This window comes from Chrysochloris asiatica, unplaced genomic scaffold (assembly GCF_000296735.1).
Source record: "Chrysochloris asiatica unplaced genomic scaffold, ChrAsi1.0 scaffold00007, whole genome shotgun sequence".
NCBI lineage: Eukaryota > Metazoa > Chordata > Mammalia > Afrosoricida > Chrysochloridae > Chrysochloris > Chrysochloris asiatica.
In genome coordinates this window covers 19,641,434-19,668,851 of record NW_006408525.1, presented here as the reverse complement: position 1 = coordinate 19,668,851, position 27,418 = coordinate 19,641,434, and the positions used below count along the sequence as shown (strand labels likewise).

At 40.5% G+C, this 27,418-nt stretch overlaps 1 protein-coding gene across 5 annotated transcripts in view; it reads right to left on the bottom strand.

Annotated features, from left to right (window-relative positions):
* Positions 1-224: 224 nt before the first annotated feature.
* The window catches only part of SPAG9 (sperm associated antigen 9), a 177,761-nt gene continuing 150,567 nt past the window's right edge, over positions 225-27,418 (bottom strand). For 2 of the 5 annotated variants that reach the window (XM_006832420.1, XM_006832423.1), the window contains 16 exons: positions 25,816-25,945; positions 25,061-25,150; positions 24,284-24,451; positions 23,692-23,863; positions 21,911-22,129; positions 21,411-21,606; positions 19,929-20,054; positions 18,735-18,815; positions 17,055-17,122; positions 14,471-14,619; positions 13,271-13,442; positions 10,976-11,089; positions 9,612-9,650; positions 8,314-8,490; positions 5,748-5,897; positions 225-997 (listed from right to left, as the gene is read on the bottom strand). In XM_006832420.1, coding sequence (XP_006832483.1) covers positions 882-997; positions 5,748-5,897; positions 8,314-8,490; positions 9,612-9,650; positions 10,976-11,089; positions 13,271-13,442; positions 14,471-14,619; positions 17,055-17,122; positions 18,735-18,815; positions 19,929-20,054; positions 21,411-21,606; positions 21,911-22,129; positions 23,692-23,863; positions 24,284-24,451; positions 25,061-25,150; positions 25,816-25,945 — 2,167 coding nt within the window. In that variant the 3' untranslated portion in view covers positions 225-881. The remainder of the gene's footprint in view (positions 998-5,747; positions 5,898-8,313; positions 8,491-9,611; positions 9,651-10,975; positions 11,090-13,270; positions 13,443-14,470; positions 14,620-17,054; positions 17,123-18,734; positions 18,816-19,928; positions 20,055-21,410; positions 21,607-21,910; positions 22,130-23,691; positions 23,864-24,283; positions 24,452-25,060; positions 25,151-25,815; positions 25,946-27,418) is intronic. The other 3 variants (XM_006832422.1, XM_006832424.1, XM_006832421.1) reach the window with 2 other exon arrangements.

Below are 27,418 nucleotides of genomic sequence, written 5' to 3'. Positions count from 1 at the left end.
CAGCAACTGGTAAACAGGGCAATCTGGACTTGGGAAAAACTCAGCCAACCACCTCCGTGCTCTGGTCAGAGGTGTACGAAACACAGTTTGCTTTTTAAAAAGGCTCTCTCTGCTAGAGATGTTCTTTCCAGGCAGGTCAGTATGAAAATGAGACTAGTCTCCCCTAAACACTTCAGTATATTCAGAGAAGCAGGCCTCATAGACTTTAGAGTGCCGGTAAGTCGGAAACACAAAACTTTTATGTAAATAGTGTAGTCTTAATTTCTTAATTAATTTCTTTAATATAAACCCCCCAAAATGTGATGAAAACAAAATTTTATATACCATATAAACAAGATTTTTTTTTTCAGATTTGAAAGTGAGAGGTAAAGTCATTTGTAGTTAGCTTTTAGCTCTCAAGACATTTCGAGAAATCCTGATAACCCAGCTGGTATTAACTTGTGTTCATTTCATAATACACTGGGGAAACCTTTGCTATTGTACTTAGTGGTACAGTTTAATTTCTCAAGTGTTTTCCATTAATTCCATTATTAGTGACAGCTAAACAGTAGCCCCATCAAACGAAGTCAGGTGACATTAGACTGTGGCCAAGTAAACCACATCTGGACTGCTTTCTGCAGTTCACCAGTTTGCAGAAAGTACACGCCCTTTGATTTGTTCCTAATACACTGAAGTGCCAATAACACTGGTGCAGTGGGACAGCGAGCTCTTGTATTGGTATGTTAGGACAGATTTTGTCATAAAAGTTAACAGGAAGAAAATGCTCACACATTTTGTGGTGAAACTTATTTCACAGAAAGAGCATGAAATAAAGGGGGAAAGGAAAAGTAAACCATGCAGAAGAGGCGGCGGTGTCCCACAGTCCCTGGTCTCTCATGGGTTCACTCACTGCCGCACATCACTTGCCACACTATCAAGTGACTCCTTTCTGCTTTGACGACAGAGGGTTCCAGTGGAAGGTCCTCGCCGAGAAGTTCTGAGTCTCCACCTTCATCACCTGCAGGATGACAGAGACTCACATTAGGTGGCGTCAGGGAAACACAGGAGACGCGAATCAGGCCGAGTGCTCATGGGCATTCCACGAAGGGGATGCACAGAACTAACTTCTCTGATTGCCGTTGTAGAGAATGTGTTTACTGAAAATTTATATTTCAAATAGTCATTTTCTGACTTTGACTTAGGACATATTTGAGTTCCGATGAATTGCACTGAAGCTTATTTGTTCAGTTTGTTTTTGTACATCTATTTTTAGTAATATGTACTACACATGTTCATAAGGAGCCCTGTAGCATAGTGGATTACACATTGGGCTGCTAACCCAAAGGTCAGCAGTTTGAATCTACCAGCCGCACCTCAAGAGGAACATGAGGCTTTCTGCTCCCATAAAGAATGAGTCTTGGAAATCCTGTACAGGGTCGCTATGGGTCAAAACCGACTTGACAGCACATAATTTGCTGATGGTACCATTCTCAGGTGTTCAAAGATAAGATTTATAAAGATTTATAATAATGAAAACAAACTAAAAAGAGGCATTAGACTTATGTCACAACTAACTTATGACAGTACTGTCATAATTGGAAACTGTTTCCCTGTTGCACAGGGTGGCAAACTCATCACCTTCTATACGAGGTGTTAGGACTGGTTATGAATTCACAAGGTGTGGTGCAGACAGGCTAGATGGTTTTTTGAGTTTAATAGAGGGTCTTGATCAAAGACACTGGCTTCTAAGGTCCCCTGATCCTCTCCACAAACTTGCATCCATTTGTTTTGCTGTTGCTGTGTTGGGTTATTCGGGCACAATCCAGTGACAACTCGATTGTGGGAGGGATTCTTCTGCAGAATCCTAAAAACCTGTACACCAAGAGACAAACAGCTGCTGCTGGTCTCCTGAGTGATGTACTATGCCCCAACTCAGTTTCAGCTGGACAAAAGCAAACTCTGATACTGTTGACTAGAAATAGTGATAGAAGGGAAACAAAGTCCAAACCCTAAATATATGCTTTTTTCTCTGAAATCCAAACTCTCCCTTGGTCTACCCCAGTGGTCTTTTCACATCAGTCTCAAACTGTGGAAAGGAGGGTGCATGCTTTCAAAGGCTCAGGACAAAAGCTAGTTTCTGAACTGAATTATAATTAGGTGGTTAGAATGTAAACACATAGTGTGGCTCCTAAATTTGAATATACTTGTATTACAATATTAATGACAAATTATTTGGGTGAATCAAAAGGTTGTTTGCATTTGTTCTTTGGGTTGTTTTGTTTGGAAGATTCTATTTATAAAAAATTATCTTGCTTCTAGGGTGCTCTCTATATCCCAAGACTTCAGTTAAACCATGAAAAATATGGGACTATATGGATCAATTTCTCTCTGCTAAAAAATTAAAGTAATGAAAAAGGGACTAAACACAATTAAAAACAAAAGCATATTCACTATGAAAATTAGCCAGTACTTAAAAGAAGGGTCTGTTTTTCAGGTTGGATTGACTTGAGACACTGCCTAAATTGGTTCAGCAATTTTGTGCTGCTTTTAGGATCACAGTGGAAGGAATTTTTTAGTGGAAATGAAAAAAAAAAACCACAGAGATTTTATCAGCATATTCCTTATTATGGTTCCAAGTGCCACACTGCTTTCCAAGACAAAGCTCTAAAAATCACTCCTGCCAAATGGAGTCTCTAGAATTTCTTTCTATACAGGAATTCTGTACCAATAATTACTTAAGACACAGTGAAGTAATTCCATATTTGCTGATACCAACAAAATTAATTTAAACAAAATATTAACACCTACTTTTTAAATGTGTCATTAAGCTCTTTATATCAGATACATTACTTTAAGCTAATCATCCAAGGCAAACTGTCATTTATGTGACCCTAGATTTAAACTCAATACTCTTTTCTGGACCAATAAATAGCATTATGATACACTGAGCAAAGTCTGAAGTTGTAAAAACTTCATTTTGCATGAGCCCACAATAAACACTCATGGAAGCAACAGTCAAGAAATCAAATCATGTATGTTTGCTGTTGTTATGTGCCACGGAGTCGGTGCCGGCTCATAGCAACCCTGCCAAGGGTTTCTGAGGCTGTAAATCTGTTCAGGAGCAGAAAGCCTCACCTTTCTCCCACGGAGTTTCAAACTTCTGACTGTGAGATTAACAGCCCGATTCGTAATCACTACGCTATGTATGGCATTAGACAAATCTGCTACAAAAGACTCTTTAAAGCATTTAAGAGTAAAGATGTCACTTTGAAGACTAATGTGAGCCTGACCCAAACTATGGTATTTTCAATCAACTCACATGCATGTGAAAGTTAAACAATGAATTAGAAGACCATAGAAGAATCAGTACACTTGAATTATGGTGTTGGCCAAGAATAATTAAAGTACCATGGACTGCTAGAAGAACAAAGAAATCTATCTTAGAAGGAGTGCAGCCAGGATGGCAACATGTTTACACGCTGGACACGCTGTGAAGAGGGACCAGTCCCTGGAGGAAGATATCATGCTTGGTGAAGTGGAAGACCCCCAACAAGATGAATTGACAGAGTGGCAGCAGCAACAATGGGCTCAAACGTAACAGCAACTCTGAGGACGGTGCAGGACCGAGGAGTGCTGTGTTATGTTGGGTTATGTTGGGCACAGGGTCGCCATGAGTCAGAACCGACTTGACGACACCTAACAACAAAACAACAACTCTTTTCTTACAGCATTATTCTATTTTCGAAAAAGTTAGTGCATTAGGTTTAGGAACTTAAAAAATTACTGGGATTTCAGGTAATCCTAAAATCCCTTATTTATAGCAAAGCAATTTATATCTGCACATTGCTTTACAGTTTACAAAGCACTGTACGAGAATCAGTTCTATTTTCTTGGTGCCTCTCTAGTCTTCCCTTTTCAGATCCCTTCATAAATTCTGGTGATCCTTTCAGTGGAGCATGAATTCAGAGTTCTATCCTAGCACCTCCTCTTTTAGCCACTACATATTCTCCTTGGGTGAACACTGCATGCTAGACAACCCTCCAAGCCCCACCCTCTGAGATAAAAAGAACAATAGCCTGAATACCCAAAAGTCTAATGATGATCTTCCATCTAAATAACACCCGTGTGCTTTATCATCCACATGGCCGAGGCTGAATTCCTTTCCCTCCCTATAGGTCTGCCCATCTGTTCTGGTAGTCCTTGTCTCAGGGTGAATGGTCACCCAGAACTGGGGAGTCACCCTAGCCCCTCCCTCTTTCTCCACACCTGTTACTAGTTCCCCACCATGTTTCTTATCTTAGTCCCACCATCTAACTCAGGTACTCATCTCCCCTTTCAGAATCTCCCATCTCTGCTCTGCACCTCCTGTCCTTGTTCCACACAAATCCAATCATATTGCTCTGCGCTTAAATAAGGATAAAGTGCAAACTGCTTAACCTGGTATAGAAGACCTTCCATAACCCAGCCCCTCCCTCCCTTTACTGATCTGTTGTTAAGCGCTGTCGAGGTGATTCCAACTCAAAGCAAGCCCCTATAAGGTTTCCAAGTTGCAGCTGGTGGGTTTGAACTGCCAACATTCTGGTTAGTAGCCCAGGCTTATCCTACTGCACCACACTGGAACTCCTTTATAGATTTATCTCTGGTCAGATTTGTACCTTCTACTATCCCAAGTTCCAGTCATTTAAAAATCATTTTTGTTCAGCTAAGATAGTTTTACATTTAACTAAGCCTTTGGTCAAGCTATCCTCTCACCTTGGAATGCCAGTCCCTAGCCCTTTTCATCCCATTCCCCAACCCAATCCTTTTTACTAACCTATTCTGTGTTACAGAAGGAGCTCTGGTAGCGTAGTGGTTACAAGTTGGGCTACTAACCTCAAGGTCAGCAGTTCAAACTACCAGCCGTTCTGTGGGACAAAGTTAAGGCTTTCTGCTCCTGTAAAGATTTACAGCCTCGGAAACCCCTATGCAGTGCCGCCATGAGTCAGAACCGACTCCATGGTACACTACCACCACCACCACATTCAGTGTTGAGGAGTCCTGGTGTGGCACTGTAGGATAACCACAAGGTCAGCGGTTCAAACCCACCAAACAATAGGCCCCTATGAATCAAAACTGACTTGACAGCATTTAACAACAGCATTCAGTGCTAACTCACTTCACACATTATCTCTCTACCCCTGAGAAGAACTGACTATTCCCCATAATTACCATGCTTCAATGTATAGACGTGTCCGGATTGCTGCACTGCTCCATTATCTACTGGAGGAAGTTTTGTTGATTTTGTCTCAGTATTTCAAACTTAATGTTGCTACTCACACAGTGGACATTCAACTAATGTTGGTAAGATAGGAAATAGAAAATTAAAGCAATTGTGATGCAAACCACCACTTTATTCTCTCTGTTTTGCAGCTGAAGAAACTGCGGCTCTGAGAGGTTGAGAGATTTGTCCATGGCCTTCAGACACTAACCCTTAAACTCATTCACTTAGCCCTGTAACTAACTCATGACTGTACCCTGCTATTTTCTAATGCTTTGGCAAACAAATACATTGTCTTATCAAAAGAAATACAAAGTCCCTTTTCATGCAAATAATATAAAGCAATCCTTTTTAGAAGTCAGCCATCAAAGTAGCTACTTGTTTACCGTGGGTAATACACTGGGACCTGAGCTCCCAGAGTCAAGGCCTCACCCTGTAGAAGTCAGTATAGCCCCACTCCACTGAAGACCCGCACAGGCTTCCAGGGCATCTCCCAGAGCCAAGGACTCACCCATGCGGAAGTCTATGTAGCCCTCTCCTCCACTGATGACCAGCATAGACTTCAAGGGTGTCTGAGTGCCAGGCTCCTGTGCGGCTGGCCCGGCTTTGTCAGCTGCAACATCAGTGCCACTACTGCCACTCTGGGGGTTGATGACTTGACCTATTTTATTGAGGAAGAGAAGTGAATATTATATATGATACATAATATTTCAGAATCTTTTATACAGTACAACCAAAGTAGTGGGGCTGTTACAAGTCTTTGAATGATCAGATAACATCTACATGAGGGGTCCTTAGAGGCCAATTTGAAAATCTCGGTATAGCAATTTTGTACCCAAGCAGGAATAGGTCCCAAAATCCAGTGGAGATACAGATGTGTATATGAGGAGGCTGGTCCTGGCTGCCTGCTTCAGAACTACTGCAATAAACGTCGTCTGAGCTGAAGAACTACTCTTCCCAACAGAGTCTGTGCAGATTTGTGCAAGAGACTGAGAAAAGGCTTCAACTTAAGCCTTAGGAGTGTAGATATTGATAATACTTAAATTTATTTCAAATCAATGGCTTTCCTCTCATATTTTAATAAAAGTACATTTTATTTTTAATTTAGTTTGTGTAAATAAAATTACTGATGAGTTACCATTTGCTGTAAAGTTTAAGTTCTACGGTAGAAAAGGTTGAAAGAGAAACGGAAACACCATTGGTACTATAAAATGTACTTGAGTCCTGGTGTGGTGCTGTTGGATAAGCACTGGACCACAAGGTCAGTTTGAACTGCAAGGTTGGTGGTTCAAACCCACCAGCCGCTCCTCAGAAACCCTATACGGGGTTGCTCTGAGTTGGAACTGACTCAATGGCACTGAACAACAGCAACAATCTTTAAAGAATCCCATTTCCAGAGCTTTGACTATAGAGATTTACTGTTTGTTGCCAGAATTTGCCCTCCTTTGGTCAAACTACATAGATCATGCCTCTAGGTGATATATAGCAGGATAGTGATGTGATCCAATATACTTAATAAAAAGTAATCTATGTAGAAAGCACCATTTGATTCATCCCCATAGTACTTCATACGTTCTTCAACTAAACTCTTAATAAATCAAGCCTGCTGAGTATACACCTAGAAAGACACTGGCAACAGTGTTGTTTGCTGTGAGGCCAATGGCCAGAAGGATTAAACCATTCAGGCTGGCCTCACGATTGTGTCACTGTGCGCTCCTTGTGTGACAGAAGTAATGAGGCTACGAAGAGAAGCTATCTCTAGCAGGCCTGCACATACGCACAAGAGGGTTCCGTGCAATACTGCCTGTGCAGTGTGTACATGGGGGCAGCCTAGAGCACCATGGACAGAAGGAATACAACGTAGACTATGTATGCAGACAGCAGAGTACCAAGGGTAAATGACTGAGCTGGACATTCATTTATAAAAGCTAATAAAAATGATAAGCAGAATATATATGCTACACAAGAACATTTAAGTAAAGCTTGAAACCAGAAAGTACTATATGCTGTTTATGGATGAAATGAAAGGTAAAAAAAATATACAAACATGGGCAGGAAGATACGTTATCAGGATAATAGCTACCAATGGAGAGAAAAAAGGGGATGGAATAAGAGAGATGAGAGCTATAAAAAGGCTTCTGTGGCATTTTATTTCTTTAAAAAGGCAAAGAAAGAAAGAAGGAAAGAAGGGGGGGGAGGGAGAGAGAGAGAAAGAAAGATTCCACCTGTAGGAATTTATCCTGTGGAAACAACTGTACAGCTAGACAAGACAAGCATCAGGAAGCTCCTTTACCACATTGTTAAGGATCGTGCACACAGGCTTAAGGTTAGGGTGCTATCTTTGCCAGGCTCTGTGCTATATATACTGAATCATTGAATCTCTGGAACACTTTTGGGAAACTGAGATACCACCGTGTTCAAAGGCATGCAAATAGCTAGAGTAACAGAGGCAGACCTGAACTCTTCTAACTACTCCTGATACACGGGTCCTGCTTCCATGGGCAGTGAAATCTCCACTACCACTTACCTCTGGAGAGTGCCCTGTGGTCTTCATTTGTGTCCACCACAAATGAGGCAGGTGGAGCAGTTAGTGGCATCCACTTAGGAAACCAGGGAAAGGAACTGCAAAGGTTAATGATTTGTTCAAGACAATAGGGAGTGAGGAAGAGAGAAAGGCTCAGACACCAGGTTCCCAGGCCACTGTGCTTTCCCACAGCACTGCGAAGGGGTCAGAGCACAGTTCCCAACTCTTCCTGCATGACCTGGGCTTCCTTCTACCAATTTCCTTCATCAGGACAAGACAATTTTAGGTACTTTGCTGTGACAAAATGGCAACATTGCTTTTAAAAGTAAGCAAGTCTTTTAAATAAAAACCAAGGACTAGGGGAGAGGATCCAAAGTCACTTCCTTCAAAATAACATCCATTCCCTTTAGCACACTCTCTTCATACCTCCACTACAGGACTTGCTTCATGTATTACACTGGAATTGCCTGTCATTTCAGTACTCAGCACAGACTAGTTAATTGTGTAGTGGAACCAAGAACAGAGTCAATTGCAGGGAACTTCTCAAACTCACCAGGGACCGCCACAAAGAACTTCACGGCATCCCGGTGCCCGTGGAAGCAGAGCTGGGCATGCGCCATTGAGCAGTAGGGAATAAATGTCCCTGGAGTCACTTTATCACTGTTCTCATCACCGTACACACGGATTACACTTCCAGGGCGACTGCCTGGTGCTCCTGAGGTTTTATTCGCTGCAACAGAAAAACCAAAAATACCAATATTTTCCCCTAGAAAACAGTGATGACATAAGGGGTTACTGGTTAATCCTTAAGGTATTATCTAAAAGCTACAGGCAGTTGAGATAAAATAAAATAAGGGCAGCAATGCCAATTCAAGACAAAGCTGGAAAAAAAGATACAGCATGCTAGTTATTTTAAGTACCTCAGTAAATGGAGTTGGGGATTTTGCCAGTCTAGCAATAACTAAGTTTATGTTTTAAACACATCTTTGCAGTTTTTAAAAATCGTTTTAGTTAACAAAAGAAAACAGACTTAATCTGTTTTGTTTTGCTTTTATCCCTATTTTGTCATAGTTCAAAGTATATGAGGGTATATATATTTTTAAACAAAATCTTTCTTCATCGTTTGTGATTGTTGTTATTGGTTGCCACTGAGTTGATTCTGACTTTGGATTTTTCTCCTCTGCTGGTGCAGTAGCTAGGTGCTCGGCTACAAATAACGTAAAGGTCAGTCGTTCGAATACACTAGCAACTCCACGGGAGAAAGATGAGGCAGTCTGCTCCAGGAAAGACTGCAGTCTTGGAAACCCTATGGGGCAGCTCTGCTGTCTTACAGAGTAACTATAAATTGGAATCAACTCGATGGCAATGGAGTATGTTGATAATAGCTCTCTTGAGAGGGGTAGAAAATGTTGCGCTGAGAGAAATCAGTCACTACATAGAGTAGCTTTTAGTGACACCAGACTGATGGTTTGCTGAACTGTAAACCAGACTCACAAAACATCCCCATTCCATGGGCCAGTAAGTGAATGAAAGAAACATGATCTGTAACAAGAGTAAACAATGTAGATTAATGACAGTTTTCAGAAATGTTTCATGTTTTTATTGGAAGGAAAAGTCCGAAGGAAAGTTCAGCTGCAACAAAAGATAATAAATAGACTAAGCTGCTGAGCAGTTTGGTGGCCATGTAACAAATATTAAAACAAAATAAAAATAAAAAAACCCTGCTGCAATGCAGTGACTGCAAGTGGATGACATTTAGGAACATTCAAGAAGGTATTGTAGAAGTGGGAACAGCCTCACAGTGGCTACAAGAAGCCAGGAAGAAGAGTTGGGTTCAGAGTCTGCACTTACCCCTCAGCCCCAGTAAACGTCCCTGGTGGAGGATTACGGCTGAATGAGAGAGGAGGAGAGGGGCATGGAGAGGCGCAAGACAGGGAGGAGAGCAACCATGAGCCACCACTCCCCTTCGTCTGTCTGACAACTTGATGCTCCTAACTGAATTAGCAAAGTCCAACTTGGGAGAGCACCAAGTCCAACATAAATAAAGGTCGGACCAAAGCCTCTACCCAATATCTCTGCTCAAAAAAAGATACTTTCATTAACTGTGACTTTGGTGTTCTTAATTGTAAAACCATTGAATTTTAATGAATCTGAATCAAAACACTAAGAACATAATGTGGGACATTTGTTACATGCTACTATCCCCCTTTTTTGTTTTCTTTATGAAATCCTGTTCAAATAAGTATGCTAAAAGGACACTCTTTCTTATAAAACACTGACATGAACTCTGGGGACCCTTGGGTCTCATAGGATATAAGAAGTGGTTGGAACATGCAGACTTATAAATAATCACAGAAAAGACAGCTGGTATTAAGAACCTGAGCGCTTTAAAGGCTCCCTGCTGATAAGATCTTTCAATCCTTCTCTTCCCCATCCCCTGAAACAAGGCAGGGAGATCATGAGGTGTGTGTTTATTAACTTATTAACTTGTTCTCAAACCATCCCAACCATGAATTTTGCAATACAAAAATACTTAGTTAATAGATGATCGATTTAATAAGAGAAACATACAATGAACATTTTGTTCCCAGAGAAAGTAAATCATACTCTTCTCCAAGAGATCACAACCATAGTGGGCTGGTCTCCTGCACAAGGAAAGGCTTGCTGACGAACCTCCTGAGAAACTTCTCCCACAATTTTATATTCTAAATCTTAAATAAGTCAAACAGAATATCATAAACTGCCTGCCAGAAGATGTGGAAAACCAGGATGAATGTCAGGTGTATCCAACATTCCAGAAATAAAGCTGAAAGAAGAATGGACTTTGACCTTTATTTCAGTGAGACACGACTGATTCCAGAACTGAGAAAAAGGGAGAGTCTCTCACAGTGAAAACCTTCTAATTGTGAATATTGGTCCTATCACATGGAAATGTTATTCTCCTAGAATTTATACAAAGGACATTCAAAAAGTCTGTGGAAAAATTCCATTATTTTTTCATTTAATTTTTTCACGAATTTATAGATAGAAGCCTCCTGGTATGTTTCACAGCAAGAGTTGGGAAGGAGGTACTTAGATATCTACTGTTGGTTTGATTTTGGGAGTTAATATCAATTTGCCAATGCCTAAACAATTCTCCTTTCTGAATTCTGGACATGACTATTCCCTACCATTCTCTTGTTTGCACTGTGATGCTTATCTAAAAATATACTTACTTTCTGTCAAAGGGATGGAGATAATGACACCATTTCCAGTCCCCACCCACAAACGATTGCAAGACACCATAAGAGCTGTGATCCTCACAAAAGAGAAGCCCAGTTTCCCAGTACCTAAACAGAAGGAGAAAAAAGAACACTGTGCTGAGAACAACAGTAGAGAATATTTAGGGTTCCTAGTCCCTCAGGTGGCTGAATAAATACAACGGAAAGGAAATGTGATCTGAGTTGGTTGGCTGTTTTCTGAAGATGCACATCAAAGCAAATTTTTATTTGGCTTTATTATCTATTGATGACTTGGTTAGTAGAAAAAGAAAATTCTGGAAGGGGTTGGTAATATACTATCAGGAGCAGGGTACAGGAAATACGACACAGGACTTATTTAGGGAGCTACTAAAAATAAAACCAAACCAAACAAAAAATCCACACACACACACACACACACACACACACACACACGTTTGTTAGATTAGGAAATCAAATGTCCTTTGGTTTCATAAGCTGAAAGAGTACTGATCTGCATTACATTTCTTCGTACAGATAAAAACAATCTTTGCTAAATTTTCTTTCCTTATTTAGATACTTAAGTACTAAAGCAGTTGTGGACCTTTTAGGGTACTGTAGGAGTCCTAGGAAGGTGGTGGCTCTAGAAGACAATCACTGCACTGCCAACCACCAGTCACGCTGCAGGAGAAAGATGAGCCTTTTACAGCTTTGAAAACCCTGTACAAGTTGCTATCAATCAGAACCGACGTGACAGCACTTAACAACAACAACAGGAGTCCTGGTGTGGAGGTCCTAAGAACTGGACCACAAGGTCAGTTAGAAGTACAAGGTCAGAAGTTCAAATCCACTTGCCACTCCTCAGAAACCCTATACAGGATCGCTATGAGTCAGAACCAACTTGATGGCTCTTAACCACAAGGTCGGAGATTCAAACCTACCAGTTGCTATGAGTTGAAATCAACTCTACGGCACTTAACAACAAACACATAAAATTTTGAGAGTACGGATACATTTTTGTCTTTAAACGGAATTTTAATATCTTATCTTATTTTCTAAAATTTGAGAACAAAATGATTACACAGATACTATATTTCACCAGACAGCATTAGTCACTCCGAGGTTCTAGTTACCAGAACTGAGGGCATGACTGCAAAATCTCAGCATTAGGAGGAGCCTCAACTCACTCAGTCTAGTCTAGAAATCTCTTCCTAAGGTCCGAGCGTGCTCCTTAAGTAGGCCTGCTTCTAAAGAGAGGACCCAGGGCTATCCGCAGGCCCTCTGAGGACAATGGCCCTAAAAAGGTTAAAAAACCAATGACTCAGTTCAATCTCTCTTCATGAAAGAGACACTCCTAGTCATCTGTGGTACTGGAGGAGGTGCTGCAGACCCAGCAGGGAGCAAGTCAGAGTTGCTCCCTGCCCTTCATGGGCCTTAAGGTCTGTGTGGGGGGTTGTCATTAACTAAGAATTGTATAATAGCCTATAAAGAAAAAGTATGAGAGAACCTAAATCCAACTTGGAGCTCAGGGAAGGTCCCTCCTGGAGGTGGTGTATAGGTAGTAGCCTGGAAGCAGACAGTACAGCGCCCTGAGAGCCCTGAGAAGACAGGAACTGGCTCAGCTGTGGGTGGACCAGTACAAGAGCAAGGGGAGAAGGCATGTAATGTCTGGCTGAGGGACCAAATGTGAATCTCACCTAGCAGCCAAGAGTGGGAGAGACGCAAGGTGCTATCTGCACATGGCTTAGTCTGCAGAGAATGGACCAGAGCAGAAAAAGGGAGCTCAGCTAGCAGATGCATGTTTATCCAGGGGGAAATGGACAGTGGCCTGGCCTAGCCTGATAGCCAAGAATCTAAGCCCACTGTCCTCAAGTCCATTCCGACTCGTAGCGATCCTATAGGACAGAGTAGAGCTGCTCCCCCCGGCACACCCACCCACCAAGGGTTTCCGTAAATGACTATGGGAACACACAGCCTCATCCTTTTCCCATGGAGTGGCTAGTAGGTCTGAACTGCTGACCTTCTTGTAGCAGCTACTATGGTTACAGCAGTAAGATAACCAAGTAATTAAGATATTTTGGAGGTAGATGTGATAGTTCCTGGTGATGGATTAGATGGGCATCAGAGTGGAGTGAAAAAGGACTCCAGGTTTCTGCCCAAAATTACAGGGTAGATGGAGCATCTGCCCAACCACCCAAGAGTTCACACTCATCCACTGATTCTACCCAGCCATTGCAGACCATTTAAAACATTCCCTTTGGTTGGCAAAAACAAAGCACTTTGGAAGCTTACCTAACATTTTGCTTACATAAGGCTCAATGTCCACATCCTGTAGGTGTTGATAAGTGTGTGCGTGATAGAGACGGAGTGTGGAATCCAGCCGAATAGAGACCCACACACCGTCACCCACCCATGCCAGCTGCCGTACTTGGCTCTCCTTCCTGGGATGTGCATCGAATGATTTCTAGGAAAGATTATTCAATCACAAAGTTACGTTTGTTACTTAAGGGTGTGTTTAAAATGGTGCTCATTTATACAATAATTTAGCAGACCATGTATTAGTGAAAAGTATATTAAAAGAGGTGTTTAAATGCTGTTTACTATTTATGATTACTTTTATACATACAATTGCTTTCATCCTAGAATGCAAAACGAAATGAAGAGCAAAGAACCAAAGGATGTTGAACTTCAGCCCTGTTCAGGATATCAATTTATGAAATCAATACTGGCACATCGATACTATGCAACATTATCCAAGAGTTAGACAGATTTTGACTTCAGAACTCTGTACTGTTTCAGAGCAATACACGAAGTAGGAACCTATTTCTAATTACACAAAAAGGAGCCTACATTTGTTCTCTTAACTGTGTGTGTGTGTTTGTATGTAAAGAAAGAAGAGAACTGTAAAACAGGAAAACTTCGGAAAGAAAACGGATTTGAAGTGGGAGGAGAAGGAAAGCTTTCACCTTAAACATTTCTGGCAGGGAGTCTGTTGCTTCTCTTTTTAAACAACAACAACAATTAGAATGAATTCATGTACGAGCTCGCAGCAAAAGTTTTTTAAACAAAGTAATACCAAGAGGTTTTTGTTTTTACAACAAATTCCCACTGCAATGTTTTTCTCAGTCTGTGACATATGTATGGATTTGCCTGGATACACATGATATGAAGGGAAACATGGGAATCCTCCACCCAACCAATGAATATATAATTAAACATATTAAAAACCATGTATTCACATAACACACGTATGATTTGTGTACATGGACATACATTTGTATTCACATGGCAGCCTCCTTCCTCTTTTTAAAAAGAGCCACTTTTCTCCACCTTTCTGGCTTAACAGAGAGAGGTGAAGCTACGATGTGGTCCAAATATATCGCTAGGGGTACCCTAAAACAGAATCAGGAAACAATTTCTGAAGACCCTGAAAACCATTTGAGCCTTTCAGTGCTCAAGTCTCACCAACATAGAAAGCATGAGCTGACTTGCCTCTATTTTCATGGCCTTTGGCTGGACCACGTAGATTTTGTTCCGATAGCCACACCAGACTTTGTCGTGTACCACAGTCATGCAGCGGATGGAATGGTGAGGCCGCCCAAGGTCTAACAGGTGGTAGTTTGACAAATCCCACTGCCCATCTTTAAAATAAGAAATAGTATTAGTTAGTACATACAATCTTTGACTCAAGTACGACACAAGAAACATTCTGTTTGAGTGTGTTTACTTATAAAGTACTAAACTATGTACTAAGTATATCTTTTATTTGCAGAGACTGGGTTCTTACTCCATAACGGCAAACTTTGGAGAGTATCTGATTCAATTCACCACCTAGTACTTAAGATTCCACCCTCCTTTACAACAAACTCTCAACAGCACATCTGTTTACAGTAGTACTCTTACAAGGAGTCCCACTGGGGCGCTGCAGGTTAAGTCCTGGACTGTTAACTACAAGGTTGGCAGTTCAAACCCACCAGCTGCTCCTCAGAAACCTAACACAGGTTTGCTATGAGTCAGAGCTGACTCGACGACAGTAAACAACAAGGTAATTTTGGGGATAATTTATCTTATTCACTTGCATTCTGGTGTAATTCCTTGGGTAGAAGTTGAGGGCAACTCATTGCTAACACTTCAGGAATCACGTGTACTTTATTTTTAGTGATGAAAGAAAAACAAATGAACACCAATCATTCGAAGCCTGCTTTGCTTTATTAATTTTGCTTGAACAATTTTAGTGAAAAGCAGCTGCTCTATTTTTGTTGTTGTTGTTAAGTGCCGCTGAGTCGATTCTGACCCATAGCGACCCTGTACAGGGTTTCCAAGGAGCAGCTGGTGAGCTTGAACCACTGACCTTGCAGTTCAAACGACTTTGCAGTCTGATGCATTAGCCCACAGCACCACATCAGGACTCCATTTTTAGACAACTGTAATTGTCTAACCAATATTCTCCATCCCTAGGTAAAGTCTGCCTCTCTATATGTAATTAATTCTTTGGTCTATAGTTTTGATCTCTGCTAATACAGAGAACACATTCAATTCTACACTTTTCTGGTACAGCCTTACGTCTTCTTTTTTCAAAGCTAAGCATCATGGCATGTGTCTTGGACATAACACTTTATAGACCTTTTATCCCTATCCACTTTGTCGGAAGTCATTTCGTATGCTATCTATCTATCTATCTATTTATCTATCTATCTATCATCTATCTATCTATCTATCATCTATCTAGCTATCATCTATCTATCTATCTATCTATCTATCATCGATCGATCATCTATCTATTGATCATCTATCTATCTATGATCATCTATCTATCGATCATCTATCTATCTATCTGTCATCTATCTATCTATCTGTCATCTATCTATCTGTCATCTATCTATCTATCTATCTATCTATCTATCTATCTATCTATCTATCTATCTATCCATCTATCTATCTATCTATCTATCTACCTATCTATCAGAATAGAGCAGAACTGTCTCTATGTTTCTAGGAGGCTTAAGACGCTCACTAACTCAGACTGAGCCAGAAGTCAGTCTTTAGGTAATCCTCACTATTTAGCTATGTCTCCCCCATCTTGACCTTGTAAATCCAAATGCAGGACTTGCCAGTTTTCCTGGTCACAGGCACTCTGCCTTATTCTGTCTGTGACTACCATTCATACCTCCATTCTACCTGGGCTCCTCCACTTACTAGCTGAGTGACTGTGAACAAGTGACGAGAAAGTTCTGTGCCTCAGCACATAGTGAAATGGAACGTTCTATTAAAAAACCAGAAAGTTCTCAGTACCAATCACCCGAGTACCATCTACCCCACACTTCTCTAAGCCAAGAGGATCTCAGGCTTTCTGAAAAGTATTGCTAAAATCCTAATTCAGTGTTATCTATGTTTTTATAGTAGTGAGGTTGGCCCAGGATCAGGCAGTGTTTCGTTCTGCTGTGCATAAGATCGCAATGAGTTGGTACCGACTTGATGGCACCTAACAACAATGTTTTTACAATGTTTCTCTGATTTACTACTCTAGTATATAGAAAACGAAGTCTTGTTTTTAGTTGATACATCACGTACCAAAAAATTACAAGGCTATATATTCCAAATTATCTTAATTTAATTCAGTTAGGGCAGGTTTTCTGAATCCAGTACCTCTTCATCTGTGGATGGCAGACATACTGGTTTTAAAAGGGAAGAACATAAACAAGGGGACATGTAAACTATAAAACCTCAGCTAATATTTAAAATTTCTTCCAAATGCAAGTGCGAGAGACTATTTATTTGAAAAAAGAAACAAAACAAAACACCTCACCGACAAAAATAAATGCCTCTGTATCACATTATATGAGAATACCATGAAATGGAAACGGACTTACTACGGCGAGTCTTTTCTACCAAGCTAGACTGTTACTGCAAGTCTCCAGGCAGGCATTTACTAATGTCATTCGTGTAAATAGTCAGCTGAAACTTCTATTCTTTCTCCTAGTAAGTATTATTTCTTTAAAACATAATAAATCAATCTGCTCGAAAGTGCTTTTTCAAAGCAACAAGTTAGTAGCATTAGCTATTTGTGACCACTCACCGACCCCTCGGTGAAAGATTGCAAGGGTGCCATCAGCTAGTGCCACCAACACAATTCCTTTCACGTGTCTGCAAAAAAGAACAAGGGATCTCGATAGCCTCCATTCAGGAATTCAGACTATGGCCCTGAACAAATCCAGAGCCTCTCACAAGTGCCAATCCATGAAGAGCTGAGAAGTCTTGCCACGATAGGACTGTCACCGAAGCTACATAAATAGTATGTCTGGTCTAAGTTCTCCTCTATCCACAGATGACTGACACAAAGTCCACAGACCAGACGCACACCACAAGTGGAACTATGAGGGTGCATCAAAAATTATCCGCACTCTGGCTGTAGAATTTATTTTAATCAACTTTCAGAAAAGACAAATACATCATTTTCCAACCTAATCTCCTGGCTTTTCAATATATTTTGTCTAACCGTCAACAAACTTTTATATTCCCTTATTTAAAAATGTTTTAGGCTGAGTTGTGAGTCACAAATGCAGTTTTCATTTCTTTATTAGAGATGAGTCTTCGTCCTTGAAGAGCTGCTTTCAGGGGACCAAATAGGTGAAAGTCTGATGGAGCAACGTCAGGACTCATAAGGAGGATGCTTTAACACTTCAAAACGAAGTTTTTGCAGAGTGTCTGTCAACAGTGTGAGCAGAGGTATGTGGATGTGCATCGTCACGCAAGATCACAATGCCCTTGGATAGCATTTAATGGTAAGTCAGGCTTCAGCTCTTCAGTGAGTATCTCACTGTAACAAGCACTACTGATGGTTGAACCTTCTCCTGACAGTGTTCTAATATGGTCCTTGAGAGCTCCAGGAAACTGGAAGCCTTAATTTTCCAGCTGGTGGCTGACTTTTGAACTTTTTCTTGGTCGGCGATTAAGGATGTTTCCATTCCATACTCTGCTCTTCACTCTCAGGTTCGTAGCGATGAATCCATGTCTCATCACCAGTAATGATTTTTTTAAAGAAACTTTTACCTTCCTTCAAGTATCGGTGCAAATTTTGTTTGCAGATGTCCAAATACTTCTGTGTATTTCTTCTGTGAGTTGTTTCGGTGCCCATCTCACACAAACTTTTCGAAACTCAAGTCAGTAGTGGATTATTTCATAGGCAGAGCTATGACTAACCTGCAAATAACTTGTCACATAATCCTCTGTCACTTGTCTATTCGACAGAATCATTTCACTTGTATGCACAATGTGGTCATCAGCCGTGGGCACGGATGGGCATTTTTTAATACAATTGGAGTGCGAATAATATTTGGCTCACTCTCATAAAAAGTCAGCTCTGTGGACGATACTGACAAACTGACTCTTAATAGTCAATGTATAGAAAATGATTATTAGTACATCAATATCCAAAATTCAAGAAGTATATTCCCAAAACATAAAGACTACTCCCTAAACAAATATAAATAAATAGATAGTTGTTTTCTCTTGAAAACTAAGACTCCCCGTCTGATGATGAAATTAATCTGGCAATTTTCTCTCCTATTAAAACTTTTCTCTTTGACGCTTGACTTATAGAGTTTCATTCTGATTCAGACTTCGCTAGTTCATAAGAAGGGCTAAGAATACCTTGATACTATTCAATTAAGAAGTACATATTAGCTTTAATAGTCTTCAAAATTAATTTATGTCAAATATGTATTTTAAAAACAAGAATTTCTAAAATAAAACTTACACAATACTGAGAATCGAATCTTTAAGCTTGATGGAATGGAGACATTTCCTCCACTGGGCTACAGATGAATGGACATACAGACTGCAAGAACCAAGTTGAGATTGGTAAGCACAGAGAACATTCAAGTCATTGTTCCTATCTAATACTGATCACAGAGTTCACTCAGAAGGAAAGAAGACTAACATACAAACTTTAGGAAAAAGAGCTGGTGCTTTTTGGACAATGGTCAGAAACCCAAATTGAGATTAGGAGTAGGCCTGAGGCACAGAAACACGCTGCCTCCGAAAATGCAAACATATATAGATGAAAAGCTGGAACTAGTGTCAGAAGTGTGGTGCTTGAGGACAAGAACTCGACTGCAAGGTAGGTGTGAACCACAAGGTCGGTAGTTCAAATCCACCAGCCACTCCTTGGAAACCCTATACAAGGTCGTTACGAGTCAGAAGCGACTCAGTGGCACACAACCACCAACAACCCACTAGAAAGTTAACAAACTATGCAACGGTACTCCATCCCCTGAGCTTCCTGAGGAACCCTGGTGGTGCGGCATTTAAAGCACTGCTAACTGTAATGTTGGCAGCTCGAACCCACTAGCCCACTCCATGGCAGAAAGATGTGTCAGTCTTCTACCACAAAGGTTACAGCTTTTCGAATCGAACGTCTAGGTGGCAGTTCCACTCTGTCCTCGAGTGTTTACAAGGAGCCTGAACTGACTTGACACTGGGTTTGGTTTGGGGTTTTGTTCTGACTTACCTAACAACCTACTAAAAGTTATGTTTGGAACTGGGCCTTCTGCAGCCATATACACTGGTTCAACTCTTGGTATTTCTTGCCTATACTCTAGCCTATATAAATCTTTGCATCAACAATTCTCTTTCTCTGTGCTGTTCAAGATCCTCTCTTGTTGAATCGCACAGCTCTTAAAGTTTCATTTACTTCCTCTTATGACAACGGTATATAAAAGGAACATTCTATGGCAAAGAAACATCTGGTTTATCATTCAGAAGCAATACAAGTCCCAGTTCACGAGGCAGTTGCAACATAACCTTGAAATTTCTTACTGACTCGATGGCAGCTAACAATAACAAAATGTGTACTTTATATTTGTATGCACCACACTTTATTTATTTTCTGATTTCAAATGCAAATGTCAAAGACTAAAGATGTTCTCATACTAAAAGTATTCACACTTACCAGCCGTTCTGAGCCCCAAGCCACATGGTTGGTAAAAGGCTACTCATTTTCTGGGCTTCTTCTCGCACCAGGTCTTGTTCATTTGGCAATACTGATATTTGATCTTTATACACATCTGAGTCATTACTAGCAAAAGAAAAAAATATGAGTATGCTTAGATACAATTTTTAGGGAGTAAATGTTTCTATGTTTTAGTAGAGTTAAAAAATAGTCAAATGCTAAAAATAATTTCAGAAAGGTCATAGTTAAACACTCACTATTAATTCTACCAGAAACCTATCAGAAGGAAGGCTAAAATACTTTCCACTAAAGTAAGCGAAGGAAAAGTGGTAAGACTGCACCCTGTCAGAGGCGGAAAGCAAGGCAGTCCATTAAGTTCCAGTTCTCACAGGTTTCACTGTGAACATGCTAGGTTAAGGAACAGGGAAGGGAGTTGGGCATGGTAATGAAATACAGACGTTAATACCCACACTATAACTGTGACTCTCCCCAAGAGGTGCCTGAATTTTACTGGGTGGTTTATGGAGAAGAGACTGGTTTACTTGAAAAATAAAGCATTTCCTAAAGTATGTTTATTAATGAACTGAAACAGCTTTATGTTTTACCCCAAGCCCTCATGCCTGCCTTAGGACTCTTAGTGCATATTTGGTAAAAAAGATACACTGGGCTCTAAATTCAAAACAGACAAACCAAACTACTAATCTAACATTGCTTTATTCTGAAATTAACAATTAAATGTTACCAAATTTTTGACTCATGTATAAACTAAAAAGGAGAAAATTACACTGAAAAAAGAGCTTTCCATTGGTTTAGAGAAATCAGGAAGGAAAATTAAATAACTCATTAAATGGGCCTCCATTAAAGGAAGAGCCTAAAACAAACCATTTTCTAATAAAATGTTTGCATGAAAACAAAATTTAGAATGTCAGTCAAGTTCATGGGCAATTTCACAATTAGTGTGGAAGTAAGGGTGGGAGTGGGGACTAAATTTCTTCAGAGAATGGAAGAGGGGACTCTAATAACTGAAACGCATCATACCAGAGGACGCAATGTCCAGGAAGACTCTGACTAATGTACTTTTTAAAATTTTTATTTACTTATTTATTTTTTAATGTTTTATGAGAATTATACGATAGTTTACATGAGAGAACTTTACTTTTACATTCATTCCATTGTATATCATTTCATTGCCATGGTTCCAATCCCCTCCATGCATCATCAACTGACCAAATGGTATATCCTAGAAACCCTCCCCCTACACTCCTCCCTCCCCCACTAATGTACTTTTTAATCTGGAAGGGACAGAAAAGCAATGGAGAATGAAGGAGAGGAAATAAAGGCAAAGCTGGGAGAGGCAGTGTCTTCACATCTGCCACAGCAAAGTCCCAAGTCATGGGAGCTTTCTCACTGCTTCAGACGACTTTGGTTCCTCTTTTATGTGTGGACTATCTGATTTCCTAAATTCTTGACCCATTTGTATACCTTGACTGATACACTGGGGAGAGGTCTTCTGGGATTTGAACTCCCAAAGGATCTGTAAAGACATGCTCTGTATACACGCCAGTTTGGGAGATGTCCACGGTGTCTTCAGCTGACCCTGCGTTGCCTTCTGTGGCTTCAGTTGCTTCTTCTGCTGTTGGAACATTTTCATCAACCTCGCTATTTTCTGTTTCCATTTCTACAAAATAAGTAAAACATGCTAACTATTCTGAGCTTCAGCTTTTCTCCTCCAGTAGTTTCCCCCACTTTACAAAGCCCTGCTATAGAATTCCATTCCATCTACATTCTTCCTCCATCTAACTCTCCTCCCTCCACACTGTATCATGACAAGGAGAACTCTTGATTTTATTTAACAGCCATTACAGCATTTTCTTTCAAGTTCTTACATCCTCATTAATGGGAGATCTAAAATCAGCTAACAGTAAGGCATCTGGGATAGCCTCAGCCTCTACACAGAAGACATAAAAGGAGAACAATTGTACCTGGTGGGTTTTCCGTCACTGGAGAAGCACCGTTGGTAGTGGGTGAAACAGTAGCTCCTGTTACAGCCTCTGTGGAACAACCAACCACTGTGATCCCTCCCAACACGCTGGCTGTTTCTGCTGAGCTATTGCTGGTCATGCTTCCACATAGAGATGCTTTGTCTACCTGACTAGACTCTGAAATCTCTTCACCTGCAGGATAGTCTGTTTCTCGTGCTCCTGAAGAAAAAGACACATCTTCTTTTAATCTACAGATAAATACAGCATTTTATCCATAAAAATAATTAAGAGTCTAAAGTGAGAGTGCACAGGTGAGACAGATAGATAGCTACTGAACCTACTGCCAAGGGGGCAGTAATTAAGTTTTACTTACACTAACCCTCGCAGAATGGAAAAGTAGCTTTACAAAATTAAGATACCACTACTATTAATGTAGGACTCCTGGCGTGGCGCTGTAAGATCAGCACTGGATTGTGAACCGCAAACTCACCAGCTGCTACTTGGAAACCTTATATGGGTCTCTATAAGTTGGAATAGATTCGACGGCATTTAACAACACTAGCAATGCAAGTGCACACTAACCAACATGAAAATGTCAGAAACTGCGTTCAGTATGAGTTCTTCACAGCCACACAATGAGATTAAACACAATGAAATTTAATTACATCTGACAAGAAGTCATTAAACAAATTTTTTTTAATTATCAAGATTACTATTTAAAACAGGTAATATAGTTTTATCTACTAAACAGTGAATGACCCCAGGTATAAATACACAATGCCTTAAAATATTAATAAGGGTTTTAAAAATGAAGCAAGCACTTACAATGTGAAGATAAACTTCTTTACTTTTTTTTTTCTTAAGTTTTTATTGTGAATTGAGTGAAAGTTTACAGGGCAGATCATCAGTTTTACATTCAACAAATCATACACCTTGTTTCATTACAATGATTATAGTCCCCTCCATGTACCATCATCAGTTAACAGTATTTCTCTCTATTCACTTTAGCTTTTTGTTGTTGTTGTTGTTTTTTAAAACACTCAGGCATATATAATAATTTACACCACCAAAGGGCGCATTCTGCAAGTCTACCTGCCAGCCACCAGCTCTTAGTCCCTCTCTTCCCATGAATCTAGAGTCCTCAGCTGTTTCCTCGCTCCATGTCCCCACCTCTGCCTCTATCTCTGGTGTCGCTGTTTCCCTGGATAAAGTCTCACATTCTGCTTGTGCTTGGCTCCCTTGATGATCCTAGGGTCCTTCGTTTCTGGACTGTAAGATTAACTACTCCCCCTTCTTTGTTACAAAACTTCTATCTTTACAATTGTGATAGTCGTAATTAGTCATGATAACAATTACTCAACTATTGAATTTTATCCCCATCTCTTTTCACCAGACCCATCTACACAAGTTGAAAACTATTCAGTGAGGACTCTTTCTTCCCCAAACCTCTTTACTTTTTAAAGTAATGTTTTAACATCCTATAACATTTAATCCAGAACTACGGAAGGCCGAAGAGAGGTCTCACATCATTAATCAATCAGAATAGCCCTTGCCCTCCTCAGTCATCTTATCCTCTAATGAGTCAGTGCCTTCTTCTCTTCACACTATTTGTCACCATGTGTGAATACATTTAGCCATTTGTTTCTAATTTACCTTTGGTCTTATCCAACTAGAGCATAAACTCCATTAGAGCAAGGTACACAGCTGTATGTCCAGCACCAAACTGGTTCCTGCCAGGAAGGTGTGGAAGGTGGGCAGAGAAGGGCATGGCTCATTCTTACCTGGTACACTTGCAATACACAGAACGTGAGAGTTGCAAACAGTGAAGCTGTCTAGGATGTTGCCTGGCTGAATAGCATCAATGATGATAACTTTTGTAGCTGAATGAGTGCTGGTACAAATCCAGACTAGACTAGATAATTCTTCTTGATTTTTTAACTCCTTTTGCTGTTCCTGTGCAGGTAAAGTAAGGAAAGTGAATGCTTAAACAAATACATATATAGGTATAATTATTCATAAGATTGTGTCATTTCATTAAAAAGAAATAAGATTTCAATTTTATTTTCAGATGATTTGGGAGGGCAAAGACACAAGCATCTTTCAATAATGAGTAGACTGAAAACGCAGTTAAAGCAGAGCAGTGATGGAGATGATCTCTGTCTTGGGTGTAGTGGTGGTTCACAGTTGCATACATTTGTCAATACTCTGAGCTGCATCCACTTTAAGCGTACACTGTACTGTATGTAAACTTCATCAAATTGGTCACAAGGGTGAAGGGTGAGCAAAGCATAGCAATCCCAAATAGAAGTTGTACCCAGAAGTAAGTTATGGACCAAAGACACAAGAAAGTACAATATCAGTGCCTGCACTCACCTTAAGCTCCTGATCTAACTTATCCAAACTACTCTGAGATGCACTTCGCTGTTTACTTCCTTCGGAATCCAAAGCAGTGACATCCTTGTAAAACACACTTGCTCCAACAACAGACCCACCATCTCTGGTCTTCCCTCCAGACAAATTGACGCCAACAGCACACCATAACTTTTGGGACAAAAATAAAGTAGCAAGTCACTTCCACTCTACAGATGTTTAGACCTTTGCACATTTTTCCAATGGTTGTATATTGAAACCAGGTTGCTGTTGAGTCGATTCCAACTCACGGTGATCCTATCAGACCAAGCAGAACAACCCCACAGAATTTCCAAGGCTATAAATCTTGACAGTAGCAGATTCCACATTATTTTCAGGAGAGCGGCTGGTAGGTCTGAACTGCCAACCTTTTGGCTAGCAACAAAGCTTATAACCACTGTGCCACGAGGACTCTTGTGGTTGTAAATATAGGTCTTTAATATTCAAAAGTTCTGGTGTGGTGCTGTGGATTAGTGCGCTGGACTGCAAAGTTGGTTTGAATCGCAAGATTGGTGGTTCAAGCTCACCAGCCACTCCTCGGAAACCGTATACAAGGTCACTATGGGTTGGAACCAACTCGATGGCACTTAACAACAATATTCAAAGTATCCCATGTCTAAAACTACAAAATGAACAATAAGCTCATCCACATAAGTAGTATTTCAACTTTCTGTATCATTTTAGAAAAAAAAAATCTGCCTAGATTCAAGAAAACTCCTCTTTTAACTAAATTTAACTTACTTTCATAGATGTATCTTTTTCATCTAATGGTCTGAGATAGACAGGCACAGGTAAATTTTTCATCTTATTTTCCCCTTGACCATTAGTTACCTGTTAAACAAGGTCAGGAAGAGAAGAGAGAAAAAGACATTGGTAAAACCCCTAAAAAACAAACTTCTCCCAGAACCATTAAAACACAGGCAAGTAATATGGCTAGATATTTATTGCTTGAGATCAAGTTCAAGTTGGTTTTGCCATTCTTTTTTGAAAAATAAGCAGAAAAATTAAGTGGCAATTATTAGAGAGGAGCTCAGAAAATAAACACTAATATGTGTGTGGGGGGAGGGGGCATGTGTGTATGTACATACTCGTGGGGGGTACAGGACAGGTAAAGTTCCTCAATTCCTTAGGTAATAAACAATCGTAAAGGCTCCAAGCCAATATTTAAAAAAACAAACAAACCCAACTTGTAACAGCAGATGCTATTTTTAAAAAAGCAAAATCTTGCCTTTTTTTGTTGTTTCGTCCTTGTTCTGGTAAAAGCAGAGCAGGGCACCTCAAGTGCCATCCACTCAGCTACCTCCTCTTGACTTCCCCCCACCCTTACAGACACAGGCAGTTCATCTGAGCTCTAGGAATCTAGAAAACAGTCTGAAAATCTCTCTACTGTGGCAAGGGTGCGAGATGAGCAGGTTTGAAATGTATACTTAGTTGCCCCCACGCCTAAGCGTCTCTACTTATTTCCCATAAGACACTCTTACCATTAAACATGTTACCTGTTTGTACTTCTGAGGCAGACTCCAGCCAAAAGCCTGCACTCTGCCATCTTCCTTCTGTACATGTGCCTTGACCTGACGGTACTGTTCACGCTTTTGCTCTCTGCGTGAGGCTAAACTCACTTCCGTTCTAAAAGAGATTTTCTTTTTGAATTCAGTGAACACAGCAACAGCTCTATTCTCTCCTCTCCCCACTAACACAGTAAAGCAAGCACAACAAAAGCACATGATTTCTGGCCCCTGGGGACTAGGGCTAGGAGTGAAGCAGCAAGCTGGTCTGCAGTGCAGGAAAGTGTGTGTGAACTCCCAATCTTGCCGCTAATACTCATTTGACTAGAGTCTTGACGTGGTGCTGCGGGTTAATGCTCTGGACTTCAAGCTCATCAGGCACTCCTTGAAAATCCTATACAGGGTTCGTAGTGAGTCAGAACCAACTCAATGGCACTTATCGTCAACAAGAACCCATTTGATCTAGCTCGGATGGCTAGCTGACCAGAACTTGACCAGATGAAGATAAAGATGTTTGATACTGTGAGCAAGCGGAAATTGCTACAATTTAATGAACTGGATGCAGTTGCTCAAAATACCAACTGGAATGAATGGATTCTTCAAGGAACAAGTTTATTCCTCAACGCACTGGATTAATAGGGACGGGCAATTTAGACATTGACTACAGAAAATGTAGGGGTTATTAGGCTTGAAGAGGCTGGCTTACAACCTTTCATGAGTGCTCTTTGTTTCAAAATGAAGGGGGTAAGGCAGAACCCCCACTAAGTAGTTTTCCTCTTCTCCAGATGGATCTGGTGGAAGCGGATGGGTGATGACACTAATATGATTCTATGATTCAACTGTAATTGTTAGCAGGATTAATTGTGATTGTCACAATGCTAATTGTAGAAGAGGTGCAACTAGAAAGAGGGAATAGTTCATCCTTCTTCTCAGGAACAGATGAACCCAGGACCATTAAGAAGGAAGAGCATGACTGGAGCGTGAGATCCCTACTAGAAAAGCAGGGAGTCAAATCTTCAGCCCTCAAAATTTTTTTATCAGGTTTCAGGTTTGGGCATATGAAAAGAATACCTCTTAAATATTTTTGGCTCCTTTTTAGTGATTCCATAAATATTAACTGAAGGGGAAAATACTGATGGTGAGCATACCTGACTAGTGTTGGCACTCCATATGGTGAACACTAATCAGGTATGCTCACGATCAGTGGTGGAATGTCAATCATTCAAAAGCAAGGGGCAACATTTCCCTAAGGACAAAGGTGAGAAGGGCTGGGAAGGAGGGTGGAATGGAAACAGGAAGCACAGGGAGGAAGTGGGATAAACGTTGTTGCAGGGAGGGGATTATAATCACTGAGATGAAACAAAGTGCAGGATTTGCTGAATGTAAGACTGATGATCTTGTCTACAAACCTTCACTCAATTCACAATCAAAAGTTTTAAAAATAAGTAAGAATTTACTGAGAATTTTCTAAAGCCAGGTAATGTACTAGAGGAGCTCTGGTAGTGTAGTGGTTACAAATCGGGCTGCTAATCTCACGGTCAGCAGTTTGAAACTACCAGCTGTTCCGTGGGACAAAGATGAGGCTTTCTGCTCC